This window comes from Podarcis tiliguerta (assembly GCF_965153285.1).
Source record: "Podarcis tiliguerta genome assembly, chromosome: 14".
In the NCBI taxonomy this organism is placed as follows: Eukaryota; Metazoa; Chordata; class Lepidosauria; order Squamata; family Lacertidae; genus Podarcis; species Podarcis tiliguerta.
Genome location: NC_139547.1, coordinates 24564639 through 24579998, shown reverse-complemented (window position 1 = coordinate 24579998; position 15360 = coordinate 24564639). Strand labels below are relative to the sequence as shown.

Here is a 15360-nt window from a genome sequence, read left to right as displayed (position 1 = left end):
ACTAGGCCAACAACACTCCACTTTCCTTTCTCCTTTTATATCTTCTGAGAAGGAAGCACAGCAGAGGCCGTTTTTACCAAAAGGAAGGCCTGCATAAAACTTCCCCCGCTAAACAGCTGTGCCTAAGCTGGGAATGGAGCCTGGCCACTTAAGTGAACGTCTAACTGAGCAGGATTTGAACCCAGACCGGCCACTGCCGAGCACAACACTCTGTCAGCTAGGAATATAAGGAGAGTCTGGCTGCTGGATCAAGTGGGCAGCCTATTTAGTCCAGCATTACAGTGGCCAGGCAGACACTCCAAGGGAAGACTGCAAGCAGGACTCAGTGTGCAACAGCAATGCTCCCCACTGACAATTCCATGGTTAGAACATAACCATGATGGCTAGAAGCCTTTTCCTCCATGAATTTGGCTAATTCTCTTTTGAAGCCAGTGCAATTTTGCAGTGTACTATCTCAGAACTATTAAGAAGCTGTATGTGCCAGTCACTAGGAGCAAGACAACTAAATCCTACACCATCTTTGTAGGGTAACACAAACCCCCTAGTCGTCATTCTCACCCCAACTCCCAACCAACACAGACTACTGACAAAGGGAGGTCCCTGAGCCAATCGTGATTAATACAGCTTAATTGCCGCAGGGGTGAATAATAACGAATCACACACAATCTGCTGCACATCCCAGATCGAAGATCAAGTTCCTTCTTGCAAGGCGATCTCCGGCTCCAGCACGTTTCTCAGGGAAAGAATTCAATAATATCTCAGATCAGATAGCACCTTCCCAGCAAATCTGCATGAAGGGGAGGGCTGGCTTGTGCACACACTTGGAAAGGCAATTCCAAGGCTGCGGAACCCAGCTCTCTCGAGTTTTTCCAAAGCATTTCATCGGAATTGCTTCAGTGTGTGAAGGCTTGGAATGGATTTGAAGTGGGGTGGGGGGAGAGAGAGGAGAGATTTTATTTTGCTACAAGATCAACCAAGACAAACACCAAATAGTCAGGGTGTTGCTTGTGTGTGTGTGTGTTTTAAAGGATACTCGCCCCCCCATCCCAATCATTTCACACTTTGCAAAGAAGAGTTTTGCAATAAATCAATATACGCACAAATGGCAGTTATATCAGGAGCTCCAAGCCCTAGAGCAATTAATAATTCCTTCTGCTCTCTGCGCCCCCCACCACTTGCCTCAACGAAAAGGGGGGGGGGGAGAGAACCTTCGAGGTAAAGAAACTGGAGAGTTTTTGGAAGGGAACAACTCTCCCTGTGTGAAGTTACTTTCCCCTCCCCCAACAAAAACAAGCCTTCATAGCTTGAAGGAATTTGCAAGCAAGAATCCGGCAGAAACACGGTGGAAAAGCCAATGGTGGGATTCATTGGAAACAGATGGCGTTTTCAGCTGTGATTCTGAAAACCCGCTCCTTTTTCTGACACCGTAAAAACAAACCATGGGATTAAATGGGGGGGGGGGGGACGACGATGGAGAGGAGGGCAGCGAAGGAGGTAGACCCAAATGTTAGCAAAGAAAAGCTTAACTCCGGCTACTAGAGAAAACAAGCAAATTTGCAACAGCAAATAAGGAAGGCTACAGGTCAATAATAATAAAGAGGCGATAAAAAACCTGCCAGTGTATCCCCCTCACAGCGGGCAGCCCCCCCTCTTTTTTTTCTTGCTTTGAAATATTGAGTAGATATTTGCATTCAGCAAAGGTTTCCAACTTAGCAACAAGTGGCAGGTTAGAGCAAGATCAATGCATCTGCCAACATGTCCCAGAAAGAAAGAGAGGAAGAAAAATGTGTCATGAGGTTCATTCCTTGCCTATCTGGGACCCCAGTCTTGGATCTGGTATATTCTTATATCACAGGTATAACACAGCTGAGCAACACCATCAAATTTAGGTACACACATATATTCCAGACATGCACATGTAAACATTTGGTTCAAGAACTTTCCCAACAAAAACCACCTGAAAATATCCTTCTCACCACCCCCCTTGGCTCTTAAAAGTCTATAAGTCAACATTTGCAAAACAAACAAACATAAGAAACAAGGTGCCAAATGGTGTGTTTTTTGATCTTTCACTCATGAGGAGGAGTACAAATGCTTTCTCTCGATCTCACAGCCATCGCTAAAGCCTTTAACGGAAGAGTAAGGTAGGAGTCAGTGATCCCCTTCTGCCTCTCTGCCGCAGAGACGCGCAATTCTCACATGGGCACACAAGTAAAATGCTCTGGGGACGGAGAACCTATGGGACGGGGAAACTTTCTCGGTGCCTTTTGTTAGCTCTGAAGCCCCGCTGCAAAGCACCCTGCTCCATCTGCCCTCTCAGTTATGCTGAGCAAAAAAGGCATCTTGATGAGGCGGACAAAAGTCTCTAGGCTAACCGATGCGAAGCGAAAGAAATTTGCGAAGAGGTGGGTCTGGTGTGCCTCTGATCGATTCAGGCTGGGTGCCTGAACACCACCAGGTTTTCCAACATGTGGCTAAGTGCTGTGAAATGAGAGCAAATGGGAGGCCCACAGATTGGGGGGCTTGAGGGAGGGTGGGAGAGAAACCGAAAAGGCAGTTCTTGGAAGGCTGGTCCCCCCCCCAATATTTTTTTAAAAAGCAAAACAGAAAAAAGCGGGGGAGCTGGTGCTCCTTACCTGTTGGGAAGACGCAGAGAGAGAGAAAGAGGGTCTGGATCAGTCCAAGGGCTTGGCCGCTTGCCCCTTTCCCCATACCCATCCATCCAGCTTCAGCTCTAACCACTAGCCTCTCCCTAGAAGAAGAGTTTTGGTTTGCAAAAGGAGAGAGGGAAAAAGAAAGAGAAAGGTAAGAAGGAGGGAGGAGCGGGGAAAGAACTCAACTGAACAGGAGAGGAGGCATGGAGGGGAAAATAAAAAATAAAACACCAGCACCAGCAGGACACAGAGGGGAGGGGGAAACCGGAGCCTGGCTCTGAGCGGGGAACTCCAAGCGCCCGGGCAAGAAGTGAGCAGCGCGCACCGAATTCCACCCGCCTCGTTCTCCCTGGAAAACAGCCCCAGCCATCAATCACCGCGCGCTCCCTTCCAATGCGTAAAGTCTTGCTGCTTGCTGGCAGGGCCTGGCCACTCAGAGGCCTGGTCCCGCCCGCGTAGTCAAGGCACGTATCCGGTTACAGAGCCAACGTGAAGAAGGGGGGTTGGGAGAGAGGAGAGATGTGTTACAGCTGGATTCCAGCACTCCATCTAGAGACAGAGAAGGCTCCCCCCCCCCCGCCTCTCTCTCCAACACCCCTTCCAAAGGAAGCAAGAGGAGAAGGAGGGCAGCTCTGGGGAAGGGCTGTGGCGCAGCAGGGGTAGAGCATCTGCTTTGCATGCAGAAGGTCTCAGGTTGGATCCCCAGCGTCTCTCTGGGTAGGGCTGCGAGTGGCCCCTGGCTGGAGATCTGCTGCCAGTCAGTGCAGACAGTACTGAGCTAGGTAGACCAATGGTCTGATTCAGTCCAAGGCAGATTAATTGGCACGGGGTTGCAGCAGATAGGGAGAGCATCTGCTTTGCATGCAGAAGGTCCCAGATTCCATCCCTGGCACCTCCAGGTAGACCTAGGAATGCCCCCAGCCTGAAGCCCTGGAGAGCAGCTGCCAGTCAGTGTAGATGGCATTGACCTAGGTGGACTAAGTCACCAGTGGGGAAACCTTTGGCCCAACAGGTATTGCTAAACTACAACTCCCATCAGCTCTAGCAAGCATGGCTAATGGTCAGGGGTGATGGGGAGTTGTAGTTTGATGACATCTGGAGGGTCAAAGGTTTCCCCAAGAGCTGGGCTGAGTAGAAGGCAGCTTCCTAGGTTCCTGTGCAGAGGCCTCCGAGCCAAATCTGGCCCTGGCTGTTTGGTTTCATCAGCATCACCAGCACACACACCCAGGACCAAGAGGGAAGAGCTGGCTGCAGGATTTGCCAGAAGTCTGCTTTCCCCAGAAGTCTGCTTCAGTCAAACTAGTTGCTGAAAGGGGACATGTTCATATGTCAACATGGGGACAAGAGATATTGGGGGATCAGACTGAATGCCCATCCAGCCCTCTGCTTCCAACAGAGGACAGCTGTGTGCCTCTGAGAAACTCTTAAGGCAGGGCACTGAAGTGTCAGTCATCTCTAGAAGTTTATTCTCAGCACTGGATATTCGGGAGGGTGCATTGCCTCAGCTGGGCGGATCATAACAGCCTAATGCCATTAAAAATGGGGCAGAAGAAAGTTTTGTCACCGACGCCTTACTTTTATCATCCTTGTGTTGGAAAACAAATGCAAGGGTCAAGGTGTCATTAACAGCCAGGGGGGCCATGTGGCCTGTTTTACAGAGGGCAGTCCTCTGTTTGAAAGGCGTTGTCTGATAGAGGAGTCTTCTATCTGAAGGCGTTGTCTGCCCAAGTCCAGTTTATAGATAAGGAATAATGAAGAGTGAAGGGGGCTGTGCAGTTGTCCATCAACAGCCTGTGCTTGGATAGCAAGCCAAGCTGGCGGATCCAGGTCACCAACCATCGCCTTCCCTACTGTTTTGCCATGTATTGCCATGCCAAGTATTGCCATGCTTTTTAAAATCACAGTAATTGAGTGGTATTAATGTGGCACAAATGCGGGTGGTGCTGTGGTCTAAACCACAGAGCCTAGGGTTTGCTGATCAGAAGGTCGGCAGTTGGAATCACCATGACAGGGTGAGCTCCCGTTGCTCAGTCCCTGCTCCTGCCCACCTAGCAGTTCGAAAGCACGTCAGAGTGCAAGTAGATAAGTAGGTACCACTCCGGTGGGAAGGTAAATGGCATTTCCGTGCGCTGCTCTGGTTCGCCAGAAGCAGCTAGTCATGCTGGCCACATGACCCGGAAGCTGTTTGTGGACAAAACACCGGCTCCCTCGGCCACTAGAGCGCGATGAGCGCAGCAACCCCAGAGTCATCTGCGACTAGACTTAATGGTCAGGGGTCCCTTTACCTTTACCTTTTAATGTGGCACAAGATACAGACTGGCAACTCTTGGGGCAACAATGCCTTTACAAAGAGGGTTAGACAAGTTCATGGAGGATAAGGCTGCCAGTGGCTACTAGCCACAATGGCTAGGCCATAACCCTGTGTGTTTGAAGGCAGTATGCCTCTGAATATCAGTTGGTGGGAATCACCAGGGGGAGACTTGCTGTTGCTCTCAGGTTCTGCTTGGAGGCTTCCCATAGGCTTCTACCTGACTGGCCACTGCAAGGACACCATGTCTGGCTACAGCAAACTCGGGTCTCCAGCTGTTGTTGGACTACAACTCCCATCATCCCTAGCTATCAGGACCAGTGGTCAGGGATGATGGGAACTGTAGTCGAAAATCAGCTGGAAACCCAACTTTGGGTTAGATGGACCATTGGCCTGATCCATTAGGGCTCTGAAATATACTCAGAGTCGAGTGTGGATTTCATGCTCTTTATTCAGCTCATAGTAATGAGAAATGGGGATGTTTCCCCTAACTGTCTGCTTTATATACATTATTTACACATTACTTGATTGGCTAATTCCGGGTTTCTCCTGTAGGCCAATCAGGTTGCGGATTCATATCCACTTGGAGTTGGATTGGGTGACTCCTGCAGACCAATCGGACTGCTGCATTCTGAATCCTATTTTTCTAGGACCAATCAGACTGCTGCAATTTGGATCCTAGTCAACTCAGTACATGACAGGCTCCTTTTATGATCTTAAGCCTTTCCTTGCCCACACCTCCTCAGCAAGACCCAACCACACATAAAAGGGCAGGAGGAGAGCCTGCTGGATCGAGGCCCATCTAGTCCAGCAATGCCTTTGGGAAGGCAGCAAGCAGGACAACAGCAAGCAGCAAGCAACAGCGACTCTCCCCTGCTGCTACTCCCAGGCAAATAATGTTATGCTGACTGTAGAGGCAGAGCATGCCGTCCTGGCCAGTAGCTGAGGGACAGTGGCCCCTTCACCAACCTCCTCCCTGACAGGGCAGAGAGATATTTGCAACAGAACAAAGCCTTCCTTGTCAACACAGCTTGGCGGCGGGCACTGCACTTGCCTCCTGCGGGAGACCCGCCGTTACAAAACGAGATATAAACTTCACACATCGCAGGCTTTATTCTAAACCGTTCATCAGAGGGTTGGCTGGGATTCTCACTCTGTATATTTTGTTCTCTGTAGGGAGCAGTCTGCCGTCCACCCCCCCCTCTACCATTCCCCCCTCAGAGCCAGTCCTAAACAATACCCTCCCATTTTTACACATTTCACATCTCAGCAAACCTCTAATAAACAACTGGGCATCATTGGTGCGTGGAACCGGAAGGGGAGGCTGTGAAGAAAATGTATCCCACTGTGTTACAAACCTGGAGGATTTTTCAGCTGTAAAACAACCCAGAAAACCCAAAGATTTAAAATGTGGCAGTTGAAAAAGCCTCTTCTTACAGAATCAATCATATGGGTGTAATGATGAGAAATGAACGCTGCTCTCCAGGGCCAAATGGTCAGATTCCAGTTTCGGGGTTTCCCAAAACTCCCCCAGAAAAATGGCAAAGGCTCTCTCACAAAGAGGAAAGGCAGGATAATTTCATGGGACAAACATTCAGTGTGCTTTGAGACTCCTTAGAGTAGTGATAAAGCAGGATATCAAATCCAAACTCTTCTTCTTCTCCAAGGATTTTAAACGGCAACTCAAAGGTCTGCATGCTCCCTTAAGACACGCAGAGCTTGACACTATAACCAAAGTGTATTTAGGATCTGGGTGTTGAGGCAACGAGGTCTGGAAGTTGGAACTCTCGTTCAAAATTCTTATTTATTTATTTGATCTGCATCAAAAGATCTCAGGGCGGTTCACAAAATGAAATTTATGGTTCTCAACTGACTAGAAAAAATGCAGCCTGGCCTGCTCCTGTGCCTTTAGCGTCAGCTTTGATTTGCTGAAATCAACCAGCGAACTTTTTCATGGTGTAGAGATAAGCACCACCACTGGCTAATTCATTCGTGCTTAGCTGCTGGTAACAGCACAGGAACCCAGGTCCAGTAAGAAGCTGGCAATCTAATGCAAAGTTGCTTTAACTCAGAGGTGGGGAACCTGCCTCATTCCCTAAGTTCTTGGACTCCAGCTGCTCCCATCCCTCACCAGTGGCCATGCTGGTTGGGGCTGAGGAAATTTAGAGCAGAACAACATCTGGAAGGCCACAGTTCACCATCCCTTCTTTAAATGAATGCCAGAGATTATCGAGTTAGCCACGGTCTAACAAAAAGCTAAGGGATGCGGGTGGCGCTGTGGGTTAAACCACAGAGCCTAGGACTTGCCGATCGGAAGGTCGGCGGTTCGAATCCCCGCGATGGGGTGAGCTCCTGTTGCTCAGTCCCAGCTTCTGCCCACCTAGCAGTTCGAAAGCACGTCAAAGTGCAAGTAGATAAATAGGTACCGCTCCAGCGGGAAGGTAAACAGCGTTTCCATGCGCTGCCCTGGTTCTCCAGAAGCAGCTTAGTCATGCTGGCCACATGACCTGGAAGCTCCCTCGGCCAATAAAGCGAGATGAGCGCCACAACCCCAGAGTTGGTCACGACTGGACCTAATGGTCAGGGGTCCCTTTACCTTTACCTAACAAAAAGCTAGTTGCATTCATCATTACATTGATACCCCCATGTCCCTTCCAAGGAGCTTAAGGAAACATACATGCTCTTCAATTTTACCCTCACAACAACCCTGTGAGGTAGGTCAGGCTAAGAAACAGTGATTGGCCAAAGGTCACCCAGTGAGTTTCATGGCTGGCTGGGGATTTGAACCCGGGCTTCCCAGGTCCCCATCAGACACTCTTAATGGTTAGATTTTGTCTGGTTTGTATTTTTTCTGAACAAAGAGTTGATGTGACTTCTGGTCCAACACAGTCCTCACCCCACAAAAAAAGCACCAGCGTGTTGACTACATTTGAAGAGAAGTCAAATCAATTATGTGGCTTGTTCGCTGTTTTAAAATTACAAGTGGTTGCTTTCTTCCTAAGCTTAAATACAGTTTGAGGTTCATTGGTTCCCAGTAGATGGCACTGCTCTCCCTGGTCTGCTTGCGGGGGTGGGGGTTGGGGGCAAGAAAAAGACCTGCGCCTTGAATAAATGCAACCCTAAGCCTCCTTAAACCACATGACATAACAGCCGTTTGTGAGCTTCCCATTAAAATCTCAATTTGGGGAAATTGATTCCACCTCGAAGCAATTGCAATGCAATTACTCCTACAGGCAGCAATCAAGAATCACATCTAAACAACACCAAACTTTCATCTCTTGCCTGAGTAACACAAGCAAGAACGTCATACTCTCCCAGACACAAACCTTTGCAAGCACAAAATAATGCCGATTTATTTAAGAAACTAATAAATATTGCTATAAAAGGAGGGAGGGGGAGATCACTGCCTCTGTGACTTCTTATTAAATGTCTCCCTGTGAATTCTTATTAAATGCCACTAACATCTGACACGATAGAGTGTGTGATGGTTATATCAGCTCCAGTTACCTGTGACAGCTACACTGAACCTCCATAGATAGGTGCACTATATCTTTTAAGTACCAGGTGCAGGAGGTAGTCAATGTGTTCATTCTTCACCTCCATGTGCTGTTTGTGAGCTTCAGCAGATCATTGTTGGAACCATCATGTTCACCAACCAGGTGCCCTCCAGATGTTTTGAATGGAGGGCAACAGATTGGAAAGCTACTCTAGGTGGATCTTTGGTTGTGGTCCATAGAATTATACAATTGTAGAGTTGGAAGGGACCCTAACGATAATCTAGTCCAACCCCCTTGCAATGCAGGAATATACAGTTGTCCCATACAGGGATCAAACCTACAACCTTGGCATTATCAGCACCATGCTCTAACCAACTGAGCTATCCATCTTATACTATCCTTAATGCTTTGCTCTTACAAACCGCTTGATCTGCACATATTTGTAAAGAGCTGCTAGCTTCTGCTCATCAGGTTGCCATTAATGGCAGAAAAGCACATCAGGCTGCCTGCCCTCCATAAGTTGGCAACCCTATTTGACATCTGGACTTCCTGCAACTAGCGGGCAGCTAGCATGCATTTATCAGTTAATAACTGTCAGGAAAATTGAGCTTTACTCATCTGATTTCCACCCTTCCACCACCTGGGACTGTCCATCATGCTATTTAACTTTGCACGTCATCTAACCCCCCCCCCTTACAATTAGTCATATAAATCAGGAGCAATGAACCTGACAGTAACTGTATTCTGCCTCCTGCCCAGTGCCATTTGTAAATGTACATATTTCTGTATATTTTTATATGTTGCTGCTTCTTTTAATGTGAAAGCACAACCATATTTTTGGGGGGCGGCAAGTCTTTCCTGCAGGGGCAGCTAACCTGTGGCTCTCCAAATGTTGTTATGACTGCAGTTGGGATCTCCAAAACTTGGGTTGCTAGCTGTTTTGGACTACAATTCCCATCATCCCTGACCACTAGCCCTGCTAGTGAGGGGCGATGGGAGTTGTAGTCCAAAAAACAGCTGGAGTCCCAAGTTTGGGAAACCCTGGACTACAGTCCCCATCATCCCTGACCATTGGCCTAATTGGCTGAGGCTCAGTCAGAAAACATCTGGATGACACCAGGTGCCCCAAAGAGTATTCATTACTGGTTCCTTGTTATCCTGGGGAAAAGTGACCAGTGGGGTGCCTCAGGGTTCTCTCCTGGGCCCATTGTTGTTCAACATCTTTATGAATGACTTGGATGAAGGAATTGAGGGGATGCTCATTAAATTTGCAAATGACACCAAACTGAGGAGGGTAACTAATGCCGCAGAAGACAGAATCATAATTCAAAATGACCTTAACAGATTGGAGAACTGGGCCTAAGCTAACAAAATGAATTTCAATAGGGACAAATGTAAGGTTCTGCACTTAAGCCAGAAGAACCAGATGCACAAATATAACACGGAGACATCTGGCTAACTAGCATAGCAGCACATGTGAAAGGATCTTTGGGATCACAGCACACCACAAGCTTAACATAAGTCAACAGTGTGATGCAACGGCAAAACAGGCTAATGCCATTCTAGGCTGCATCAGAGGCACACAGCTGTCCTTTGTTGGAAGGAGATGGCTAGGCTAGGTGGACATTTAACCTGATCCCTCAATATATCTTTCCCCCTCTCTGCCACTAGTTTGACTTTGGGGAAAGTGGTCACATGGAAGAGGAAACAAACTTGTTTTCTTCTGCTCTGGAGGGTAGGACTCGAACCAATGGCTTCAAGTTACAAGAAAGGAGATTCTGACTAAGCATACAGAAAAACTTTCTGACAGTAAGAGCTGTTGAACAGTGGAAAGGTCTGCCTTGTGAGGTTGTGGACGGTCCTTCCTTGGAAGTTTTTGAGCAGGCATTAGATAGCCATCTGTCATGGATACTTCAGTTGAGATTCCTGCATTGTGGGGGGTTGGACTAGATGGCCCTTGGGGTCCTTTACAACTCTACAATTTTGTAGAAGCCCCCAAGGCTCCAAACTAACCTCATGGCTACAACACCAACCTAATTTCTGGATTTGCCCCCCTCACTTTCATCCCAATCTCCCCCTGCTTTGTGCAACATCTTGTCTGGTTAAGAGACCCAGAGAATTCAAATGCTTGCCCCACCACTGTGACATTGTGGTTTGTCCCAATGGAGCAGGGGTGGCTCACTGGATGTTGCTGGACTGCAACATCATCCTTGACCAGTGGCTATGCTTGGTGGGGTTGATGGGAGTTGGAGTCCCACAATACCAGAAGATACCCTATCCCTGCTATAAGGGCAGCCCACTGTGAATTTGTGAGGGGGGGGGCAAGTCTTTCCTGCAGGAGCAGCTGTTCCACTCAAGGGGTGCCAACTTGAATAATATATTGGGGGGGGCAGGTAAGCCCAGTCCCACATAATCAATCACATGATGTGGTGTGCACACACCATTTGAACGGTAATGGCCATCAACTTTGTGGGGGTGGCCCCCTCAAATATTTTATTTGAGGGGCTGAAGACCCCCAGGAGTTGACTCTTATGGACCAATCTTTGCAACTGCAGCCATGTGCATGTTGAATTGCAAGACAATCCTATTATTATTATTATTATTTATTGAATTTATATACTGCCCTATACTATTGAGAAGAGACGTGGGTGGCGCTGTGGGTTAAACCACAAAGCCTAGGACTTGCTGATCAGAGGGTCGGCGGTTCAAGTCCCCACGACGGGGTGAGCTCCCATTGCTCGGTCCCTGCTCCTGCCAACCTAGCAGTTCGAAAGCACGTCAAAGTGCAAGTAGATAAATAGGTACCGCTCCAACGGGAAGGTAAACGGCGTTTCCGTGCACTGCTCTGGTTCGCCAGAAGCGGCTTAGTCATGCTGGCCACATGACCCGGAAGCTGTACGCCGGCTCCCTCAGCCAATAAAGCGAGATGAGCGCCGCAACCCCAGAGTTGGCCACGAATGGACCTCATGGTCAGGGGTCCCTTTACCTTTACCTTTATACTGTTGAGTTTGATGAGTAAGTTGCACAGGCCTGCAAGTTTTATAATGTCCGCCGTCCCCAATTTGGGGCCCTCCAAATGTGGTTGGACTACAACTCCCGTCAGCCCTGACCATGGCCATGCTGACTGGAGGGAGCAGGACTTCAGCAACCTCTGGAATACCTCCGGTTTGGAAGCTGAGAGCAATTCTCCCCTAATGCTGCTAAATCTCTCACTTTCAGCATAGCAAGCAAGTATTAAAGAGGGAATGGGGAATAATACTTCGGGAAGTGGACTTAATATTGTACAAATAGGTATTATTGCAGATGAATCAATGGCAACATGTTGTTGTTTTTAAACACCACTTGTGAGATCCACCTTCCTGCCCCCAAAGGGCAAATCCAGAGGGGAATCTGTTTAAAATTCTAAATCGGTGATTGCACAGTCACTCAGGACTCATTTGGTACCCGGCGCATGGAAAATGGCAGTGGAGCAATGCATGTCTAGCGTGCCCTAAAACACATGCCTGCAGTAAAATGTCATCAGTGTCAATGGGGCAGATTTGTTTGGAAATAGGAGTAGGATGGAAGATTTGAGAGGTATGTGAGAGAGATGCATTTAGTATAGGAACAGAGGCAGCCTCAATTTAGGTGGCAGGAATAGAGAGTGGAAGATCAAGGAAGATATCTGAGCGGGTGGGGGAAAAGGAGGAATACCTGTCTTTTTCTTCTCTTTTCTTAGGAAAAGAGAGTTGTATAGTTCGCATGCAGGCTCCAGCATGACTAAATTTGGAAATGGCAGAGGGCAGGGGGAAACAGGGCAAAAAGGTATTTTGAACAGGAATTACGCTTCAATTCGAATCGCTGTGCTGACATTTCCTTAGGAGCAAGGAATGGGAGCAAAAAAAAAGGGGGGGGATGGGATACGGAGTTTTAAATCGCGGATCTGTGCCCGGAGAGAGCGAGGCAAAAGGTAAGTGTGGATCAGATCCAACAAGGAAGATGCCCAGCTAACTGCGCAATCCTACGTCTACTCAGAAGTCAGGTCCTATTGCATGCAACGGGACCTAGTCCCAGACACATCTGTTCATATCACTGCAAAAAACTGACTATATTAAAAAAAGAGAGTGAAACTCAATTCCAGCGGAATGCAAACACCAGAGTGATCCTCAACAGGTTCCGCGTGCAAATCGGATTAGGGGAGAGGGAGGAGGCTTTGCATCGGAGAGATCAAGTGTCGAAAAGGGAGTTGGAAAAACGGAAAGTATGCAATTCAGCATGAGAAGCAGGAAGCAACGGGAAAGGGAATTTTCCTTGGGGTGTAGAGAGATGTGCAAATAGGAAAGGTGCAAAGAGGACATTACCTCTTTTTTTTGTTTTGTTTTCCCTTCATACCCCCCATTAGAACTTGCATGCCGGAAATTCCCCAGTCCCCCCTCCCGCACGCCCATCATTCTCACCCACCCACCGCCGCTTACCTTAGCCGCTGCATGAGCCTTGCACCTGGACGGGAGGAGAGGGCTGGAGCCAGCTGCAAACGCCCCTCGGATGCACGAGACCTGGAGAGGGAGGGGGCAGATGTGCAGGATGGTCCACGAGAGAGCGAGCCCCTCCTCCTCTGCAGAACCTGCTGCGCCCCTCTCTTCCCTGTAGAGATTGCTACGCGGTGCCCCTCTTCACCCCACCCCACCCCTTTAGCAACCGCAGGAGCCAGCAAGGAGGTCTGGCATCTTCTGTTGTTGCACCAGCTGCATCTCTCTGCAAAAAAGAGAGAGAGAGGAGAGAGGGAATCGCAGAGCGATTCTCAATGCAGATCACTCGCTGAGGCTGGGAGCCCAGATTAGGCAGGCAGGCAAGCAAGCAAGCAAGCAAGCAAGCAAGCGAGGAAGATGCGCCTCTCTTGTGGCTCTCCGTGGGTTAGGGTGAGGAGGCGAGCTATTTGCCGAACAGGCAGCAGAGGGGAGGTTGGGGAGGGCAGGGGGGCTGCAGGCAGGGCAAGGGAGAGAAAGGTGGGGAGTGGGGCCACGGCCACCAACTTAGATGGCTTTAGAAGAGGATGTGGTGACTCCATTGGGGGATAAGGCTAACAGTGGCTAGTACAGTGGTACCTCGGGTTACATACGCTTCATGTTACAGACTCTCCTAACCCAGAAATACAGTGGTACCTCGGGTTACAGACGCTTCAGGTTACAGACGCTTCAGGTTACAGACTCCGCTAACGCAGAAATAGTACCACGGGTTAAGAACTTTGCTTCAGGATGAGAACAGAAATTGTGCTCCAGTGGCGTGGCAGCAGCAGCAGGCCCCATTAGCTAAAGTGGTCTTCAGGTTGAGAACGGACCTCCGGAATGAATTAAGTACTCAACCCGAGGTACCACTGTGCTAGTCACTACGGCTGTGTTCCGCACCCACAAATGCATGTAGGATCAGGATGCTGGGAATCGCAGAGTGCTGTTGTTGTGCTCAGGTCCCTATTTCCGGTTGGGGTGCCTAGTTGGCTGAACTCGTCAGGCCCCTGGCCTGATCCAGATGCAGGGGGTCTTTATTGCTCTCTGAGGAGAGAGCGTCCAACCTCCACATTTCACAGGTTGAAAATGGAGATCCCTCTCACCCATGCATACATAAGGAGATAGGAAAGATCTGGCCAACGGTCCATTTCGACGATCATCCCAGCTGACCAAATGCCCTGCTAGGAAGCCTGCAAGCTGAGGTGCCAACAGGAATAAAATATTGGGGCAGGGGCAGGTAAGCCCCACCTTGCATAATCAGTCACAGGATGCAGTGCATGTACACCATTTGAATGGCAATACCCATCAACAAAAAGGGACGCGGGTTGCACTGTGGGTTAAACCACAGAGCCTAGGACTTGCCGATCAGAAGGTCGGCAGTTCGAATCCCCGCAACGGGGTGAGCTCCCGTTGCTCGGTCCCTGCTCCTGCCAACCTAGCAGTTCAAAAGCATGTCAAAGTGCAAGTAGATAAATAGGTACCGCTGCAGCGGGAAGGTAAACAGCATTTCCGTGTGCTGCTCTGGTTCGCCAGAAGCGGCTTAGTCATGCTGCCCACATGACCCGGAAGCTGTACACTGGCTCCCTCGGCCAATAAAGCGAGATGAGCGCCGCAACCCCAGAGTCAGTCACGACTGGACCTAATGGTCAGGGGTCCCTTTACCTTTACCCATCAACTGGGGGGGGGTCCCAGCCCCCTCAAATATTTTATGGGGGGCTGAAGGGACCTCGGCCCCTAGGAGTTGGCTCCTTTGACTGCAAGCTCTCCCCACTCAAGTCTTGTGCACAATTCTTCTTGAAAGCTCAGGTCCGAGCAGTTTTGTCTATGCTTTCTAGCTATGGATCTAAGCACTCTTGCCAGGCAGGGAGTAGCAGCAAGACGTTGGAGGACAGAGCTCAAAGTGCCACCTGGTTGGCCCCCTATGCCCTCCTAAGCTACCATACCTCCCATGGAGGACTCTGCCCTATTGGCCTGCTTATTTATATCCCACTTTTCTCTCACATTGGGGTTCAAGGCGAATTACAACATTGAAAAACAGCATTATAAGATACAAAGGAATAAGAGCAAATTGGTTAACAACGATGATTTTAAAGACTTCAGAACACATTTAGTGCCAGCAATTAAAATATAGTCTGCCCTGCCCAGAACATTTTGGCACCTGAGGTGGACCCCAAAATAGTGTCCCCCTCCCTGCCAGAGAAGAAGGGTTGAGGGGAGAAAGTTCACCACTGAGATCTGCTGCCCCACTTTGCCTCATGCGTGGGCTGGCCCGTATAAAGATCTGCCTTGGGACCTGCTGCCCCTGTGGATTCTGTTGCCTGAGGCAGTCGCCTCACCTTGCCGCATGGGTGGGCTGGCCTTGGCCCTGGCCCTGACAGTAATTCAGTGATCAGCATCATCTGCACCTTAGTTTTCAA

General features: G+C 49.1%; 1 protein-coding gene across 1 annotated transcript in view; it reads right to left on the bottom strand.

Annotated features, from left to right (window-relative positions):
• Positions 1-13118, bottom strand: part of RGMA (repulsive guidance molecule BMP co-receptor a) — a 35637-nt gene extending 22519 nt beyond the window's left edge. The window contains exons 1-2 of the mRNA XM_083412247.1: positions 12914-13118; positions 2637-2752 (exon numbers count right to left, since the gene is read on the bottom strand). Of these exons, the coding sequence (XP_083268373.1) occupies positions 2637-2752; positions 12914-12927 (130 nt within the window). The 5' untranslated portion in view covers positions 12928-13118. The remainder of the gene's footprint in view (positions 1-2636; positions 2753-12913) is intronic.
• Positions 13119-15360: the final 2242 nt, after the last annotated feature.